The 20,078-nt window shown below is 39.7% G+C and overlaps 1 protein-coding gene across 9 annotated transcripts in view; it reads right to left on the reverse strand.

The window, feature by feature from the left end:
- The window catches only part of TANC1 (tetratricopeptide repeat, ankyrin repeat and coiled-coil containing 1), a 212,151-nt gene that overhangs the window by 124,806 nt on the left and 67,267 nt on the right, over nucleotides 1–20,078 (reverse strand). For all 9 annotated transcript variants that reach the window (XM_081141752.1, XM_081141748.1, XM_081141751.1 and 6 more), the window contains one exon: nucleotides 17,933–18,012. In XM_081141752.1, coding sequence (XP_080997878.1) covers nucleotides 17,933–17,993 — 61 coding nt within the window. In that variant the 5' untranslated portion in view covers nucleotides 17,994–18,012. The remainder of the gene's footprint in view (nucleotides 1–17,932; nucleotides 18,013–20,078) is intronic.

The raw sequence follows: 20,078 nt of genomic DNA on the forward strand, positions 1-20,078 counted from the left end.
ATTAAAAAGAAGGAAAGGCAATAGCTATGGGTAGGGGATGGAAGGGGTTAATGGGGGAAAAAGGAGACATCAGTAATATTTTCAACAATAAAGATAAATTTTTAAAAAAAAGAAAAGGCAATGGCGAAACTAGGACCCACATTTCAGGCATAAAGTAGAATACTGCAGGAAGTCCACCTGGTGATAAGCTTGAGGAGGTCTCCCCAGGATGCAGAGAAGAGGTCACATTTTTTCAGGATGTGAGAAAAGATTATAAATATGAAAAACAAAGTGTTTCTGAGAAGAAATAAAGAGATGTTAATTTTAAAAACTCAAAAGAAAAACAATCTCTTTTTGAATTGAGTTTTGCAGATTTAAAAGGACTCACCATGCTCTAGGCTGTTTCTCTGAAGGGAGGCCCACACCTGGACTCATCCTAACAAAACTTGAAGTTGATAATTCAAGAAAAAATCATCACAAGCATCCAAGTAACTATATAATTTTAAAAAAATTAATGGGATACAAAAACCACAGAGATTTCCAAAGGAATCAGAACTTGGAACCCAGCTAACTGCCTTCAGACTTCTTGTAGTAGTTCCTAGGGCTGCTGTAACAAAGTACCAGGTGTCTGAAACAGAAATGTATTCTCACATTTCTGAAAGCTATAAATCAAAAATCAAGTTGTTGGGCAGGGTTCATGCTCTCTCTGAAGGCTCTAGGGAAGAACCTGGCCCAGGACTTTATCTTAGTTTCTGGTGATCCAATCTCTGCCTCCATAATCACGGGGAATTCTCTGTGTACGTGTCTCTTCTCTTCTAAGGATACCAGTGGTAATGGATTAGGGCTCACCGTAACCCAATATGAGCTCATCTTAACTTGATTACATCTACAAAGACCCTACTTCCAAATAACGTCACTTTTACAGGTACTGAGGGTTGGGCCCTCAAAGTTATCTTTTTGAAGGACACATTTCCACCCACAATACCTCTTCTCCAACACCAAATGCCAAAAGTAGAAAAAAAAAAAAAAAATCTATGAAACTTGAGGGAGCAAACAGCATAATCAAACCATATAAAACCGAAGTTTTTTATTAACCACGGTATCAACCAAAAAACATTCTCAGATACTCAAAGGCTCAGAAAATGCATGCCCTATTTAATCCTTCTTGAGAAAAATGTTACTTAAGAATCAAATTTAATAACTCAACAGTGGGGACATAATTTTTTTTTAAAAGCAGTAAACTATAACCCAAGCCCAGTCTTCAAATGCTTCACTCAGCTGTTCCCCTTCTGCTTCCACTCCCTTCTCATGCAGGAAATGTGCTTTTCGAACAATATCCTTCACCCCCCAGTGCAGAAAGAATATCTTACTTTATCTGGTGACCTCTTAAAACAATAGCGCCCGGTGCCAGCACTTGCTAACAATGGCTAATATTTTTCACATAATTGTGACACTGAGCAGAGAAATCTCTCTTCACCCTCCACCTCCCCCCAAACAGAGTAACGCACCACAATGACCATTTTCATTGCCAAGGAACTGAAATTAAAAAAAAAAAAAAGAAAAATGTGAGTTTACCATATGGTCAACATTTTTTAAAAATCTTTATTGTTGAAAGTATTACAGATGTCCCCTTTTTCCCTCCACTGATCCCCTGCTCCCGGCTGGTCAACACTTTTTAAAACACGTGGAACAAACCTTTAAGGCAGCATACACAGTTTTGCATAGGCCTTATAAAGACTGAAAATATGCACCACAGAAAGTGAGAAGGAATAAAACGTAGGTGGTGGTGATTCCTAAGAGGCTGGAAGCACTGATGGGTCTTTTTCCCCTTTCTTTTACATTTTAAGGTTGACTTATGTTCTGACATTTTTATAATGAGAATGTCTCATAAAACACTTTATTTTCCATTAAAGATTTATTTGAAACATAAATTTGTATCTATTTCCTTTTACTTCCAGAGGTTTTCCAGCAAGCACCCCCTCCCCCAGATACCTATCAAGTTCCTGCTCTCTGAGCCCCTTTCCCCAGGAAGAAGGGTGTCCTTTTTGATACCCAGGCACCTCTAACTATGCCTATTGGTTTTACTCAAGCCACCTGGCTCAGATTTGCCCTTGTCCATCTAGCCCAAACTGTCTGTCGTCATCTCTCTTCAGGTCTCACTGATGTTGGATGGTCTTTCTCGTCGATTGTTCTCACAGTGAAGTTCTGGACTGGCTTCCTCCTACAGTCACCATGTGGTCCAAGAGCCAGGGCCTTACTATATGTACTTCAAAGTAATTAAAAGGACCCCCACAGCCCTGGCTCTGTCTACACTGACTTCTCTGCCTTTCACGTCTAATCTCCAACCAATTAATTTTTCTCTTAACATTAAACTTTACCCCCAAACCACCTCAATATACCCTTTTAATTTATAACAACATAGAAAACTCTACTTTTTCCACATAATTTTCTTGGGGGTGGGGGCGGGGGAGGGGTGACATGAGGAATGCTGAGGGTAGGACCACCATGCCGCACATCTCACCTCTAGGTGAATGGCGCCCAGAAACGGTGCAACGAGGCAGCCCTGGGGACTGCAACTACACACTGGATGTCCAGCTCCTAAAGCCATTCTCCATCTCAGTTACACATCCAGCCCCACCACAAGTGCTGGAAAATATTCACCCTGAACTTCACATTAAGTGAGTACCCAAGTAACACATAGGATTTATATATGTAATGCTCATTGAATGTATCTGCCCTAATAATGAGGATGATTCAGCCAGAAGTTATTAAGACCTTACTTTGGGTACCAGACACCTTGCTAAGCACTTTAGATACATTAGCTCACTTACATCCTATTCTATTTGAAGTAAATGCTGCCATTGCCCTCTTGGTACAGATGAGGAAACGATGGCTTGCAGGGGTAAACTGTCTAGACTCCCAGCCTATAAGTGAAAAATCCAGATCTGAACCCAAGCAGTCTGAGCCACAGTCAGAATTCTTAAGCATGAAATCACACTGGGTCTGCCTCCCCACACCATGCGGATCCCCTAACCAGGGTGCGGACCAAGCATGGAGTGCTGTTCGGTGGTTAAGAAATCCTATCACCCACCGATGACTTAGCAAGTCATGTTTCTCTGAGTGATACTCATCAGGAACATTCTGTCATATTGGACATGCTGACATTTTGGGGGTGGAAAAATAAGTTGAGGGAAAGGCTTGTAGAACAATACCGTAACCAGCAAACCACCTCCTCACTAACTACTCAAATCCACACTGGTAGTCCTGTCAGCAAAGTTGGCTGCCAACAGGCCTTATTTTTGTGTGTGTGTGTGTGTGTGTGTGTGTGTGTGTGTGTGAGAGAGAGAGAGAGAGAGGGGGAGAGAGGGAGAGAGAGAGAGAGAGAGAGAGAGAGAGAGAGAGAGAGAGAGAGAGAGAGAGAGAGAGAGAACACAAAAGGGAGCTGCTACCATTTATCTTATTTCAACTCCTTACAAGGAAAATGGAATCTATAAACATTTGGGGGAAAATGCCTCCAAGTTTCTAGGCAGCATTTAAAGTTTCTTCCCCACAAAAACACATTAAAAACGCAATACCACCAACTCAGTGCACATTCCAGAAAGCAGCAGCCTAAGTCAGTTGTGTCCCTGTGGCTATTTCACAGGCTCCTTTTCAGGGCTGTGCTGTGGAGGCAGGGAGTGGGGAAGGAATGAGGTGACTACATGTTCTTCCTCGGTCGTTTTACTTGCTATACTCCTCCCCCATCGCCACCACCAAAAACCAAATAAATAAAAGCATTGCTCAGTTTTTGAAACGGCAGCCTCAATGACACATATGGTAAAAATACCTTAGCAACAAAGTCAATATTGTCTCACCACGGCTAACCACATTCACATTCCACTCTAATCACGATTTCTCAACTATAAAGCGGAATGCGAGCTACTCGCTTCATTCATTCTTGGAATTTCACTCTGGGAAAATTGCCCCGACATTTTCCATGCACTTGCATGTAAAGTAAACGTTAGAATTATATTCAGTAGATATTAGTTTTTGGGTATCTAACTTGCAAGTGTGCGAATAAGCAAATGTCAGTGAGGATTCGGCATAAACACAAGAACCAAGTAAAACAGGGTGACAAACTACTTTGATCAAGTCCTGTCCCGTTACTGCTATAATGGAATCCTTTCACTATCTGCTTATACATCTGTATTTTAAATTCATCTTTACAGGGCTGCCAAGGATAACGGGGGAGCTCTTTCTGCTAAGAGTTTTCAAAGTCACACACGCATCCATCTGCCATGGCTGGCTGGGGCTGGCCCTGCACACACACGGGAACAAAAGGCACTCCAGTGGCTCTCAAACCTGGCTACCCATTCAAACACCACTTTAAACCAACACAGAAGCTTGGGCCCCACTGCTGGTGATTCAGGAAGTCTGATGGGAATCTGAGTCACAGTGGCTCCAGTGAAGCGGCCAGGATTAGGAATCACCCAGGCAACTACTAGAGCCAGTGCTTGTAAAGCCGGGGCGAATAGCAGGTCACCTGGGCACACCTGTTATGCACACACACCTCTGTGCAGAACTCTGGTAAGAGGGCCTCGCACTCAGGTCTCATTTCTCCCTCCTTCCCTCCCTCCCCTAGTAAGCACGTGCCCTCCCAGACTGTTTGCAGCAACTGTCCCATAGCTCTCCGCTAAGACCAGGCTGTCCCCACAGCCTCTCCTCCATCTGCTGCAGATGGAATGGCCAGGGTCATGCGTGCCACACAGACAAGGAAACGAACAAAACAAAGCTAAGAGGCCACCGCTTACTAAAGCCTGAAAAGGAGGGTCAAGGGGTGGAAAAGCAAAGAAGCCAAAATGGTGTAGAAATTACCATAAGTTATAGTAACAGCAAACATTTATAAAATGTTTATTATAATCCAGGCACTGTTCTAAGTACTTTAACTCACTGAATCCTCAGGACGACCAGCAATCCTAGGAAGTATAAACTGTTAGTATCCCCATTTTACAGGTGCAAAAATGGAAACAGTGAGTTAAGCAACTTGACCTAGGAATTGAACCTAAGCAACCCGGTTGCTATACTGCCTGGTACACAGGCTTTGGAGACAGACAAACTGGATTCAAATCCTGCCTCTGCCACTTGGTAATGATGTAGTCTTAAGCCAGTTCTTTACCCCCTACTAATATGCTACTGACGGTGTGAGGTAACTGTTTATAAGTATTTAACACAATCTCATACACAGTAAACACTCCAAGAACAACTTTTACCGGTACTGCCATATTTTCTCCCAGGGGGTTCACTTCCTGGTGAATCCAACTTTTAACTATCAAAAACTCATGACAGAAGTTTAAATGTTTGTATATTTTATTTCCTTGATTAATGGGCATTTCCCAACACCATGCATACCATGTGGTAAAAGCAAAACAAATAAAACAAATTCCCCACATCGTCAACATCATCATGCCTAAAGTTCAAGAAAAAAAAGCACACCTTCATTTCATCTGACCCTGTATGATTACTAACTGACACAGACAGAGATTATCACCTTCATTTTATAGGCCAGCAAACTGGCTCAGAAAAAGGAAACAACTTGTTCAAAGAGAACTAGCAGGTATATTCAAACTGAACTCTTACTAAGCTTTCTGAAGGCAAACCAGCAGAGTGCTTATTCATGTTTAAGATGCTGTTCCCATAAACCAGAAGGGATTTGAGGTTACTATTTGGGAGGTCCAATAACCATGGTAACAATTTCATGGATGGAGGGAGAAAAACTCCAGATTTTCGAATCTTCAGAATCTTAGAGCTAAGGATGCCAAGCTCTAAGAGGTGTAATCAGATTAGCAGCACAGAACCTCTCACACAAAGCAGGGACAGAAAGCTGAGCCCTGAAGTAATGATCGGTAACCTCTCATTCCGCTCTCAACATTGAACTTACAGAATTAAAACAAAATCCTTCACTTAATCCTATCAAAACGGAGGATAACTTCGATGAATCTTTTTAGGTTTTATGGCTCCAAGTTAAACATGACAAGCTTGACTTGCTTGGAACTCTAGCTAGTAAATGATCAATGGTTAACCTTACCAAAATATTAGAACAGCTACCAAACCCGACAGAAAAACAGGCTAAATGGACAGGCGGGACAGAGAAAGAAATTCAAATCTTTATTTTTGACAAATACTTATACATCAAACACTACCTGCCAAGCATGGAATTAAGCACTTGATAAATATTAACTCATTTGATCCTCATAAGTGACCCATGAGTAATTTGCTCAAGTTGACACAGCTGGTAAGCTGTGGAGCCCAGCTACAGATCCAGGCAGCATGGTTTCAAATGACCAACAAACATAAAAATGCGTCTGAATTCATTCTATAGAACTGCATAATTAAAACAATAAGATGCAGTTTTCCCCTATTATACTGGCAACGATGAAACAGTTTGATTATAACCATGGTAAACATGAGAATCAACAAGCATTCTCATATACAGAAGGTGGAACTGTAAATTTAATGCTACCTTTTTGAAGGGCAATTTGACAAAATCTAGGAAATTATAAATGAACAAACTTGTTAACCAACAGTGTTTTTCCTTCAACTATTCTCATGAGAGCCAAGGCAGTGACGCACAGTATTGATTGCTATAATGATGATAACAAAAAAGATAAAATCATCAACAGGGGAATAATAAAATAAGTTACAAAAGATATGAGCAATATAATATGGAGCAACTGCTTAAAAACCTACATATTAGTATGTGCTAACATGAAAAAAGTCTAAAACTACATTCAATCAGCACAGTAATTTATAAAATAAAACACATTGTAAGGTCTGTGTGAGTTTTCTTAAGGACCTATACATGTATGTATATGAGTGCATGTGTACATATAAAGGGTGGGGTAAAAGTATCCACTTTTGAATACAATAAATAATAATATAAGAATAAACTATTTCATGTACTCAAAACTGTAAACCTACTTTTGCCCCACCCTGAAAGATCAAATAAGGAATCATTAACATTAATTGCCTTTGAGGAATGAAAAGGGAGCAGAGAAGAAATGAGGATGGTGTCTTTCCCCTTAATACCATTGTATAGCTCTTTTTAATTTAACTATTACACACATGGTGTTTCAGTGGCTCTACAAAAAAAAAAAAAAAAAAAAAAAAATTGGGACAGCTTTATAATAGTCTCAAGGACAACAAACAAAAATGGACTTTAAGATACAGAAAAAGAAATAGAGATATTACTCAAAGTGACTAAGTCTAGATTAAGACCTTGTAAGAATTTCAGAAATACTTCTTCTAGTGAAGGAAAAAGCACTTCTAGTGCAAAAAACCCCAAAAACATCAAAATAAATACCCCTGGAGAGAGAAATTATAAAGGAAATCTGTCTTCTAGTTCAAGGGTATGTTTTCCTTTATATTTACACAGTGTTAGAGATAAAAATAAGGAAGCAGCCAGAGACATAGTAGAAACTGAATTAGTCTGGAATCAAAAACTACACTTTGATCCCATCTTTACTTTAGTTATACGACCTTAGGCAGGGGCTCAATGCCTCTTTTCCAAATATTCCTCAAAAAATGAAGATACTGAACTCAACTTCTAAGATCCTTGTAAATCTAAAACCTTTTATTACTTTATCTTAGTTTGAAATGACCCCTACCCATAATAATATAAGAATATAAGCCACAGACAAATTTTACACTTAAAAATACAGTAATTAAGGCCCTGGCCAGTATCAGTGGTTGAGCGTTGACCATGAACCAAGAGATCACTGGTTAGATTTCAGATCAGGGCACATCGATTAGAGCCAGGTTTCTGGCTCCATCCCCAGTAGGGGGCATGCAGGATGCCCCCATAAAGTCAATAGAAACATTTAAAAAAAATTTTTTTTTTTTTAAGATTCTCTCTTAAGAAAACAACAGTAATTAGATATTTAACTGTCTGGAACAACCCCTGCCTGCAGTCAGGAACTCACTAGGAGTCAGGCTTCCAGCACATCCAGGTAGCAGGAAGCACTTAGACGTCCTGATTGTGCAGAGAGGAAGGATGGTGTCAAGTACTGGAAAACCAGAAGATTTGTGTGAGTTGGTTTTATGCTTTTATTCTGGTTTCTCTATAAAATAAATGTCGAAATATAAGCAGGCAGACTAAAAGATCTCAACCCTCAGCACAAACACAAAATTTCAACAATGCAAGACACACTTCCACCTACTTAACACAGTTTCACTATGAACAACTTCGACGAAAATTCCCCTATGTGTGACTTTCTAAAGAAACCCCACTACCACATACCACGGACAACACTAGGGAAAGGGAAGAACCAGACTGGAGAGCTTCATACATTCCCAACAACAAAAACATGTACAGGACATAAGATAATCATTGGAGAGAGAACATAAATGGGCACTTCATATTTAAAGAAAAGACATCTATCAATCTCAAAGAAATGTGAATTAAAAACAAATATATAGGTTTTAACCTATAAAATTGGCAAATATTACAATCCACAAGTACCCAACACTAGCAGGAGTCATACAACAGGCACACTCACACATTGCTTACACAGGTGGCCACCAATACAATCCTAGGAAACAATCTTGCAGGAGGAATGACGAGCTTCTGAAAAGTTCATTTCCTTTCACTATTAATTCCTTGCCTAGAAACAGTCTACTAAAATAATCAGAGATTTGTGCAAAGATACTTATTTTCCAGAGTTTTGGTTTTTCTTAATGAATGAGAAAAACATGGAAACCATTAAAATGCACCCAAACAAAATCATGGTATATTGGAACAATAAAGTATTAGGTAGTTTTCAAAGATTAATGACATTAAAAAGAATAAAGCAAAAGATAAAAGAGTATCTTGGGGCTTTGGGTGTTTTATTTTTATGTTTTTTTACTCCTATCAGTATTTTCCAAATTTTCTCCAATAAGCACATACCATATTGGGCATTGATTCAAAGATTCATATTATTCTCACTTTAGCTTTTCCCAAACCAAAATGTATGTAATAGTTGACAGCACATGAAAATTGTTATCAGCCAGGCAGCAGTTACAATGGGGTGGTCACTGACGTTGCAAAGCTGGGTTATGACATCTGGTGGAGTAACCAGACAACTGTAACCCCTTTCAGGTTTCAGTCAACAAACCACTTAAGGTCCATTGTGGAAAGAATAAGAACACTGAGTTTTATCTGAAAGCCTTCCATTAAAGCCTCCTTTTGAAATCATGAAAGCATGGCATCAAACTCGCAGAATGGAAGTCTACAGCTTGGAATAGAGTCCAGGAGAAAATAGTAAAGACCTCAAAAAACACTGCAGCATCAGTGCTTTTTAGCAGCATTGATGATGCAGTGCAGGGGGAAATGGATACTGACAACTAGGATAAAAAAAATGATTTAGAAGAATCAGGCTCTGACTATAAATTTAAAATATCTCAACTTATTTCATTTACATTTTCCTTCTATTTTATGAAAAAATTGAGATATGTAAGAATAACTAAAAAAGGAAATCTTCAATAGTAGAAAAAACATTTTAAGTAATAAAGTATTATGCCAGTTTAATTGACAGCAGTTATTTCTTCCTTAGTAGTACATAAAATAATGGTGTATTTTATAATCAATGAAATAAGGTATTACATTTATAACCAGAATAATAAAGATAAGTGCTATGGGCCAAATTGTGTCCCCCCACCAAATTCCTATGTTGAAGCCATATCCCTCAATGTGATGGCATTAAGAGGTGGGGACTTTAGGAGAGAATTAGGTTTAAATAGGGTCACGAAGGTGAGATTAGTGTCCTTATAAAAAGAAACACCAGAGAGGTTGCTCTCTCTCTTGCCATGTAAGGACACAAGGAGAAGGAAGCTTTCTGCAAGCCTGAAAAAACCTTCATCAGAACCCAAAGGGGACATCTGTAATACTTTCAACAATAAAGATAAACAAAATAAATAAAAGAATCCAACCACGCTGATGCCCCGATTTCAAATGTCCAGGCTCCACACTGAGAAAATCATCCTGTTGTTTAAGGCGCTCAGTCTATGGCACTTTTTATGGCAGCATGAACTAAAACAAGAAACTGTATCATCAAGTATCAAAATATTTTCAATATCTGGTACCTGAAAAGAAGTTTTCTACATAACTCTAAAGTTACTTAGAAAATCTGCTTAGGGTTGGGATGGGAACAAACCAACCCTTACAAAAACACAAAGAATTAACATATAAACTTTAAAATTTTGAGAACTGAAATGAAAGTGCAATCCTCAGCATGTCAACAGTGTTTAGAGGTGGCTCTTTTCCATCCTCAACCTGGAGTTCGCATCCAGGCTCTCTGCCTCTGCTGCCAGCCAGTCCATGGTCTATAAAAACTCCAGACAGGTGCCCAAACCATTGCAGCCACCTACAGGCAAAAGCTGCCTGGCTGGCAAAGGCTGCTAAGAAAGATGCCCTCTGCAGTATCGGGAATGACTCAGCACAGGAATCCAGATGGCCATCCTCCAAGCTCCATCACCAGAGCCTGAAACCCCCTATTCTTCTTACAATGCTCTCGTCCACTCTGCCTCCCTCTGTCGGAGCCTCAGGTGAGCGGCTGCGCATAAAACTTTGTGCGTTGGCCCTTTAAGAGGATGCCTGCATTTCCAGCCGTCTCTCCCTGATCAACAGAAACCCTGCTGCTTTTCACAGCCAGATGTTATGTGGGTACCTTTCTCAGTTCTGGTGCTCTGAGCTGGGGAGCCCCGCCAGGGGTTTAGGCCCCAGAACCCTCAGTGGGAACCCCCACAGCTGAGATCTCCCTCTGGACCTCCAGCTGCTGCCTGTGGGGGCCAGCCAGCCCCTCCTGTGCCTGCACCTCTGCACTTCCTACCAGTCTCTGTGTGGTCTCTACTTTTCATCATTGGTTATGAGGGTGCCCCCCAGCTAGTCTTCCGTTGATTATTCAGGATGGTTTTTCTCTATTTTAGTTGTAATTCCAGTTTGGTCCTGGGAGAGTGTCAGTGTAACTTCCACTCAATCGGCCAACATTTTGGAATCTCCCAGATCCCACTTTCTAACGCCATGATTTCGGATGTGAAGACGGGTCTCTCAATTTGATGCTTTACATCAGGGTTAGGGCTGCCCAACTTGTTACCCCTGATGGCCATCCTGCTGGACAAGGGCAAGGTCAAGGCCCTTACCGATGACCCTTAGGAGTAGTAAATTGAAATCCTCCTCCTTGGAGAAAAGAAGTCAATCTAGGTATAAATCTCTGGTAGACCACCTCCCCTCTCAAGAACGATATTTGCCAGTGGATTCTATGAAATCAATTTTCTTACATTTCTGTAGAATAGAAATAAAACTTTGGAATTCCCCTTCTAGAAAATAAAAATAGGTCACATGAAAATTCAAATAGGAAGTTTTTTATGGGAATTAAGAAGCTACACAAGACAGAGCTTTTGAAAACTAGGTCTATACAAAATAGGATCATATTGTGTGTGTGTGTGTGTGTGTGTGTGTGTGTGTGTGTGTGTGTGTGTGTGTTTTACAGAAAAGCATCTTTAATGAAAAAAATTTGTAAAATGAAATGAGATTTGACTAAAAGATGAACTCTGAATTCCTTATGTATATTTTTTCCCTGTTAAGTTTCCTATGGCATTTACACATAAACATACACAACGATATCCAAGTAAGTAAGTGCTGTTTGAGAGTTTTGCCACATCCTTTATGATGATTTGGATAGGCTGTGACTTGCCTGAGGTCTTACTGGCCATAAAAAGCGGAAGATCCAGGGCAAGCCTTGATTTCACCTTCTTCTCGGTCCAGAGCTTTCTCTAATTATGTCCCTCACAGGAAACAGGCAGCTCAGGAAGGACCAGTTTGTTCCATTCTGTGTAGGTGTCTGACACAGGATAAATGCTACGCATTTATTCCCTCCTTTCTCTCTTTCATCCTTTAGATTTCCCTCAAACCTGTGGAGAAGCTACAAAGAGGAGGAGGGACAGGGGCTTCCACATATAAAGACCTTCATTAACTAAAAATGTGTTGAAATGAAACATCTCAGAAACTTTATAAACTGTACTTAGAAATCTATTTTTTGTTGTTAATCTTCACCCAAAGATTTTTTTTCCATTGATTTTTCAGAGAGAATGGAATGGAGAGGGAGAGACAGAGAGGGAAACATCGATGTGAGAGGGAAACATCGATTGGCTGCCTCCCACGTGGGTTCTGACCAACCGGGGCTGGGAATCGAGCCTGCAACCGAGGGACGTGCCCTTGACTGGGAATCGAACCCGAGACCCTTCAGTCTGCAGGCTGATGCTCTAACCACTGAGTCAGACTGGCTAGGGCAGAAATCTATTCTTAAAGCTGCTCTCTGACTCCTGAAATCTCTTGAGCGAGGAAAAAATCCCTTTCAGTTTAACTTCATAAAGAAAAAGTGTAAAACACAAGTACTTAATATAGGTTAAAAGGTAAATTAAGTGGTTTTCAAAGTATAAGCCTCCCTACAACAAACAATTCAGAGATTTCCCACTTCTGTTAGGAGGGAAAGGGTACTGGGAGCAGAAGAGCCTTTAGTATGCCAAGTTGATGGCAGAATCAGTATGTGGAGGTGGGAAGTCATGGAAAGAAGCTTCTAGAACATCACTCTTTTGCCTGAGATAACTGCTGCTTTCTCTTCAACAGGGAAGGAACAAGAAGTTTTAGAAGGGTTTTGTTTGTTCTTTAAGAAACCAAGTGGTTTTCTCAAGAAAGCCAAACTGTACTGAATATCTAGCAGACGCCAGATGTCAACGGAGACAATGTTACAAACATGTTCTCTTACTTAACCCAACAGCAGCCTGGAAGGTAGTTTGGCTAAATTAAGAAATTTGACTAGATTCAAATAAACTGGGAGGTTATCAAACTGGGATATGAATCTGTACCTTCTAATGCTAAAAGCTGTGCTTTTATTTTTAAGACTTTGTGACATAGATGAGGGACAACAAAGAGAAAAGCTGATAAAGGGACCAGCATTCCTGCTCCAACTAAAATCCAGCCAGGTTCCATTCTATGTTTAAAGCATATCCTAATATTTTACAGAATTTGTTTAAATGCCCCAGTAAAGAGCAATACGTTAGCTTTACATTGAATTACTTCTGCTCGTTCTGTTGCTTGGGAAACATTTTGGGGGTCAGTTAACAATAAGATACCAAATACCCAGAGCTCAGCAAGACAGCCCCTGCACTGAATTCCTAAATAATAGTCCACAACCACAGAAAATGGGCACTGCATCACAGAATAATCAAAAGCAGCTTCATATTTTCCAGATAAAACAAAGCATCGCTTGTGTTGAGGCATTTTTAGAAGGTACCACCGAAAACCAGACTGCAGCCTGGAATGGCTTAAAATACCACATTTAACAATCACATCAATGGCTTTTAAACTTTAGAGGCAAATAGCTTCCTTTTACTACAAATTCAAAGCGAAGGATTAGATGCAAAGCTAACAGATTAATTCAGTACACACTCAAGCTTAGAAACTATCCAATGCCTTAATTAACACCATTACAAGTGTATTTAGCCAACCAGCTGTGTTTTAACAACAAAAAGGTGAAGGTCAATTTAAAAATAAATAAATAAATTGCTTCAAACTAAGCCCCCCTGCTGAAAAGAAAACACAGATAATTAAACTGAAAGGAAAAGACTAATAAACAATTATTTTGGTATATTAAGCAACCTTTCCTTAATCAGTGTATGTTTTAATTGAGGCAGGACCACAATTAAAATTTCACTAAACTTTGCTCTTCTGCCTCAACTTGAAGCTACTTCCACACCAATATTGAGTAACTAGGAGAGTTGGATAGGGCAAAGGACTGTGGATTCTAGCCTGGCAGAGGGCAGGAGAAAGGCTGCACAGAGCAGGGGAGGGACCAACCCTCTCTAGGAGGGAAAGAGGCCTTGACTGTCTAATGCTTCCAAAATGATGCCACCATCTCCAGGGTTAAAACAAAAACAAAAACACTATCAACCGTGAGCTTAGATTATAGCATAGATGTTAGATAAAATTACATTTCATTTCTTGGACACTAGTTAAGCCATTTATTTACTCGCTACATGGAAGCAGTAGCTACTAGAATGAACTGTACTAGGTCTGTGCTTCAGTAGTTTTTGATGTATAGGGGACCTGCCCAGTGTCTGTAACTGAAGAATCCTCTGCAATGCACATCTTGGTGGGAGTCCACCTTGCCCTATAGAAGCTAAGAAGTCAAAATACACACTTGTCCAGCCTCTCTTGCAGCTAGAACCCAGGCATGGGAACCAGGCTCAGCCATTCAGATGTGCTTGTCCCACACGTTCAATTATTCCTTGGCTATTCTTAAACATATTCTTTTTCAGCCAATTTTTAAATCAAATGGCTATGCTATGTTAAGAAAAATGACAGGATTTTGGGAGCAGTGAAAATCTTCTGTGCGATGCTATGATAGCAGGTAGATACCATTATACATTTGTCCAAACCAACAAAATGCACCACACCAAGAGTGAACCATAATGTAAACTATGGACTGGGGCAATAATGATGTATCAGTGTAGGTTCATCAGCTGCAACAAATGTGCTACTCTGATGGGGAAATACTGCTAATGGTGTAGGTTTGCATAAGTGGAATCAGGGAGTATACAGAGAAACTCTGCAACTCCCTTCTAAACATTGCTGTGCACCTACAACTGCTCTAAGAAAATAAAGCCTTCAAGAAAATAGTTTGGATATCATTAGGGATTAAATGGAATGTATAGACAATTTTGTAATATCTAGTGGTTTTAAAAAAAACAGAACAACCTGCCCATTCAGGGATATGGTATTTCCATTTATTCAGGTCTTTAAGTCCTTCAGTCATGTTTTAGTATTTTCTTCTTCAATATAAGGCTTGTACATTTCTTCTTAAGTTGATATTTAAATTTGTTTCTATTATAAAATGGGACTATTTTTCCTATTCATTTTCTAAACAGTGCTTTTGTACAGAAAAGATTAATTTCCTACGTTACTCTTATATTCACTCTAAACTCATACTAGGTCCAGATTTGATATCAGAATACACCCACCCAATCTTAGAGTACAGTAATTACTTCATTTTAATATTTAAATAAGTTTAATAATAGTAACATGAAAGTTTTCTGATAGTAAAGGTCACTAGAACTAAAGAGACAAGTGGTAGGTTATAGGCCTCTCAGGAGAGCTTCAAAATAAAGATAACACCTTATTTCCTTGTTTTAGATCAAGGTCCTAACATAAGAGCATAGAGTGAAAAAAATAGATGCCCTCGTCTGGTGCTCCCCACTTTATGGTTTAATATTGATTTTTGTTCCCTTAGGCCTAACTCAAGGTCAAGAGAAAGGCAGTGCTCATGTGCCCTGATGGAATGGTGGAGACAAGGTAAATTTACTTTCCCAAAACACGTATTGAAGTTTTTAATATTGCATTCTCCGATGTGACTCTATAGCCTCCAGAAAACACTTTTTGCTCAGCTATAAGCACTTCCTAGGTAAAAGAAACAATCATAAAGACTTTTGCTATTTTTAGAGCTCACACATTTAAACTATTGAAGTTTAATATCTCACTGTACATATTTCAAAAATCTTTATATAAATATAACTTGGATTTCATTCCCTGGTAACATTTTATCAATAGTTTAAAGTAGATACATGTGATATCTTCTTTTGGGGATAGGCATTGAGGATATAACAACTTTTCAATACTTCTGAATAATATTTTCATTTGAAGAATACTAAATTTAACTCGGTGATCATTTTCCAAAGTCTTAAAATAGGTTCAACATAAAAGTCTAGTTCAAGGTTGTCTGTAAGAACAATCTACAAAGGATAGGAAAAGTGTAACTCAGTATTTTAGACATAAATATTTCCTAAATTTCTATGATTGTAAGTTCAAGTACATAAAAATAAATTTTCCTTTGTGTTTGCAACAAAGATTGGTTTTAATTGGAAACAGTAGAGCAAAATTTTTCCATATTGCAGAAGATATTATTACCCAAGTTTCAGAGCCGTCTCAGTCGATTAGCCGGCTTCAATTTACAGAGGAACTTAGCTCTGATTTACTTATATAATGAGAGTTGGCACAGAGTTGAGCATATGAATGGTCAAATTCCAAGTATTTTTCCCCCAATCATCTGTGACATAACTTTACGATTTAAAATTCCATCTGCTTTGTTCCCCAACTAATATAACCAGGTTCTAGTTAAGAGGAAAAAGGCACATACCATACAGATGTTTTATGAGAAATGTTCCCATTGCTTTTTCAAGTTGGTTTGCATTAGTGAAAAGCCATAGTGTGGGACTTATTATGAAGAAATGATTCAGAAAAAATAAAAGTAAAAATAAAAAAAAACAAAAAAGCAAACAACAGTAGTTGCTCTTAAAGACCCAAAGGGGAATTAAACCCAAAATCACACGCTCTACAACTAAAAAAGTTTCAAATGTAAACTGTTCACTGTCTGGCCCATCTGAAAGGCAGGTTGCTGACTATCATTCATGTACTGTCATTTCACATGAGTTGGGGCTGTTGTGAAAGATTCCATTACTAAGGGGGGAGTTTGGGCTTGGAGACCCTGGATGCTGGTTGGCAGCTCTAGCCAGAGAGCTCAGGCTCTAACTTTATGCTGAAAATTACAAAGGTTACTAAAGAAGCAAACAAAGCTCCTAGGATGAGTTTCAGATGAGCCAAAACAAAACAATTGTTTTTAACTGCTTTCAGAGAAATAAAGAAAAGGATGCTTTGGCCGTGACCCAACAGGGGGTGAATGTCCCTCAGGATAGAAATTATCTAAACTGAAATTTCTCCATAGTGACAATTCTAACAATTATTCAGAGGTAGGGGTTGATTTTCTAAGGTTAAGAGCTAGCTAGCTATGGTCTCCTGTTTCTCTCATTAAAAACTGGTTTCTTTTTGAACCTGCTTACTCAGGCATTAAGGAGAAGCTTCTAATGGGATCTGAACAGCAACTTTACAACAAAGACTACTTTCAAGGTAAGTTTGCCATTTTGCAAGTTTGGTTTAAGGGATAACAGAAAATTTGTCTAGGTTCCATTATCAAAAAAGTTTTTAAATCCATTTTGTCTGTAAATGTAAAAACAACAGATATGGACAATATTATCACAAGGTATTACAAAATACTTGTAATTACAGAGTTAACTATAATTCTGTGATGTTTTGGTAACAATCGAATTTATATTTTAAGAGAAATTAGAACTGAAATGTCACTCACTGTATAATAACTCGCAAAACCAGCCATTCTCCAACTCTGGATTAACATGAATTTAGAGTGAAATGGCACATTTCAGGAAAATTAATCCATGCTAGCAGAATTTTATTGTGCAATACAAGTAGACAATATGTAGTTTTTCTAGCAAGAAAAAGAGGGTGTAACACTGAGTGGTCACCAAACTGACCTTAGAAAAGAGTTCATCACATGGCCTGGAATGAAGTCACAATGACCACAAATGTACCAGACTCTACACATAGAAATGAAATCCAAGCCAAATTAAGTAGATTTCACCACAATGAAAACTAGCATTGAGCGGGCTACACCTGTTAAGGGGATAATATGATACTCAAAAGATGAGGACCAGTCAGCCAGCAGTTGGTCAAACATATAAAATGTAATCCCATGTGGGAAAAGGGAAACACTTCCTAGAAACCAAATTCCTGGACACACCTGCTATCCCACAATGTCTCTAACACGAACTCTGGGTCTGAATGACCTTTTAAATTATGAACAAGTCTTCTAGGGAAGGATTCTGTTCATAACTGAAATTCAGTTTTCACAGTCACTTCTCATAAAAAAGCTAGAAATGTATTTCGTTTCTCACAGCTCCACCATGCTGTCCGTTCTCACACACATCACTTCTCTGACCGGTTCCCAAGGCAGCGACATCTGCCCAGCCTGGACTGGGGTCCGGCTGCCGTGCCCACCACGCTTGCCCACCCAGCTCATTCCTGTATACATACCTGGCTCCTTCTTGCCTCCCTTGCCTCCCTCTCGGCTCTTCTTCAGCACAGCCTTTAACATCTTCACCACTCCTTTGCTTCTAAGGAGAAAAGGGAGGGAGGAAGGGGAATTAATGGTAGTAAGTTAGAATATAACCTGCCTATTGACACAAGCGGTAACTTGAGTTCAAACAAACCGATCCTTTAGGATAATATAAAGGTACCTTAAGTTTTACACATTAATTTTCTACGAATAAAAGATGGGGAACTAAATGCTAAAGACAAGGAGTATTTTATAACTTTTAATGAAGTGATCAGAAGTTCACTGTCTTACTATAAAAGTTTTTAAAAACCCACAACAGTGCATTCTCAGCATTCCACATCTAATTAAGGCTATGAGGGTAGATCTGGGCACATTACTGTACGGTGTGTCTGGCATAGGAATTTGGGTCCTCCCCACACCAGTTCATCAAAAGAACACATTAAAACAGAGAATCAAAAAGACAATGGTTAAGAAGGAAGCTATGTGGTCAAAGGCATGTTTTACAGGTGCTACTGATTATATAACCACAAGGAAAACATTTTTGGAAGGCTATCAGAAGGAAACATCCTTATAAGCATTTGCAAAATAAATACAGTGGGAACACATTTTAAAACTGGTGTCAGGGGATGCGATCAAACAGCACACACCAGCATGGGTTTTTACTGCAAACAGTTATGACTCTTTTGGGGGGTGGGGAGGAGAGCAGAACAGGCCACTGGCATTAGAGCTGAATCCTTTCAATAAACCAGCTGTAGTTTTAAACAGGGTTGTACTGAGCATGTAAAAACAGCACAATAGCCCAGGCCTAAGATGAAACGTGAAACCAACCCGACAGCAAGAGACAGACAAAAGGACCATTATTTCATCATTTTGGCAGGCTCCTTCAGCTCTCTCTTCCCTCCGTGAACCGAGAGGAGATGGCTGGACAGCTCGAAACAGTAACAGACCTGAGTGGGTTGTGTTACCCGTCACACCATCACCAATGCACTAAGGAAAGGGAGGGAGCAGGCAAGCAGGTTGCTCCTGAGAGAAAAAGAATGAAGAGGAAAGGAGAGAGCAGGGAAGGGAAGGAGAAACTCCTACACAGAGGGCTCCCCAACCTGCCTAGTTCACTTGAATACTTAGAGGGGCCTCCGTGAAACACCTCACACGACCTCTCACCCCAGAGCAAGCACAGGTTCTGCGGGGATCGCTGAAAGGCCTGGAGAGTCCCAGTGTGCTGCCATTCACAGAATCCCACAACGTAAGGACACAGGGTGACCTTCCTTATCATTTGGGTCTGGGCCTATATTTATCTTTCCAAGCCCTTTGTTTTCCTGATGAAGACACAGAGACCCCAGGAGACTGACTTGCCCAGGGGCAGGCAGCTAATTAACACGGGGCCAGAATCCAAACTGCAGACTCCCAGAGAGCGAGGGTCCTCCTCCTGCCGATGGACCTCACTCTCTTCTCAGAGCAATGAAAGCTTTGGACAACAGCAATCAAAAAAATTCAACAACAAACTTCAGAAATACTAGGAGGATACTGTCTTATGCAGAATTTGGAGACAGCTATACTGAAGTGTACTGGGGTTAAATCATCTTCCCAACAAGTGTTTATCCATAAAAGGGGCATCGCTTGGAGCCTGATTCTTTTTAAAAATGCTACTTTGAATGAACCCTGTGAAAAAGATTTGGGTTTCACCTAAAGAGCCAGCACTGAACCTGAAAGAAGGCCGCAGTGTGCTTCTACAGGGGAGCTGTGGAAACGCAAATTTCTCCTGACAGTCATGCTTAAAAGAAACAGTGCAAAATGTTGTGGTATAAAGAACAGTAGGCAAAATTAAATAAATAAATAGATGCCTAGTAAGCACAGACATTTTCTTCTCCAAACTAATCAATCAGCCTTCAGGGTTTGTCATTTAGCAAAGACTATATACTTTGAAAAGGAAACAAAGAAAAATATCGAAGAGCTCGTCCAAGGTCCCTTTTGAACTCTTTCAGATTAATCCTGATTAATCACCCAGTTGGCACCAATCCACAGCCCATCTATCGTGCCAATTGTAATAAACATCCTGCAGGGCAAGGACTAACACACTGACTAGGGCATCTTATCCCAGACACCCTGTGTGCCTATTTTGAGGGA

The sequence above is a fragment of the Miniopterus schreibersii genome, assembly GCF_964146895.1.
Source record: "Miniopterus schreibersii genome assembly, chromosome: 7".
Lineage (NCBI taxonomy): Eukaryota > Metazoa > Chordata > Mammalia > Chiroptera > Miniopteridae > Miniopterus > Miniopterus schreibersii.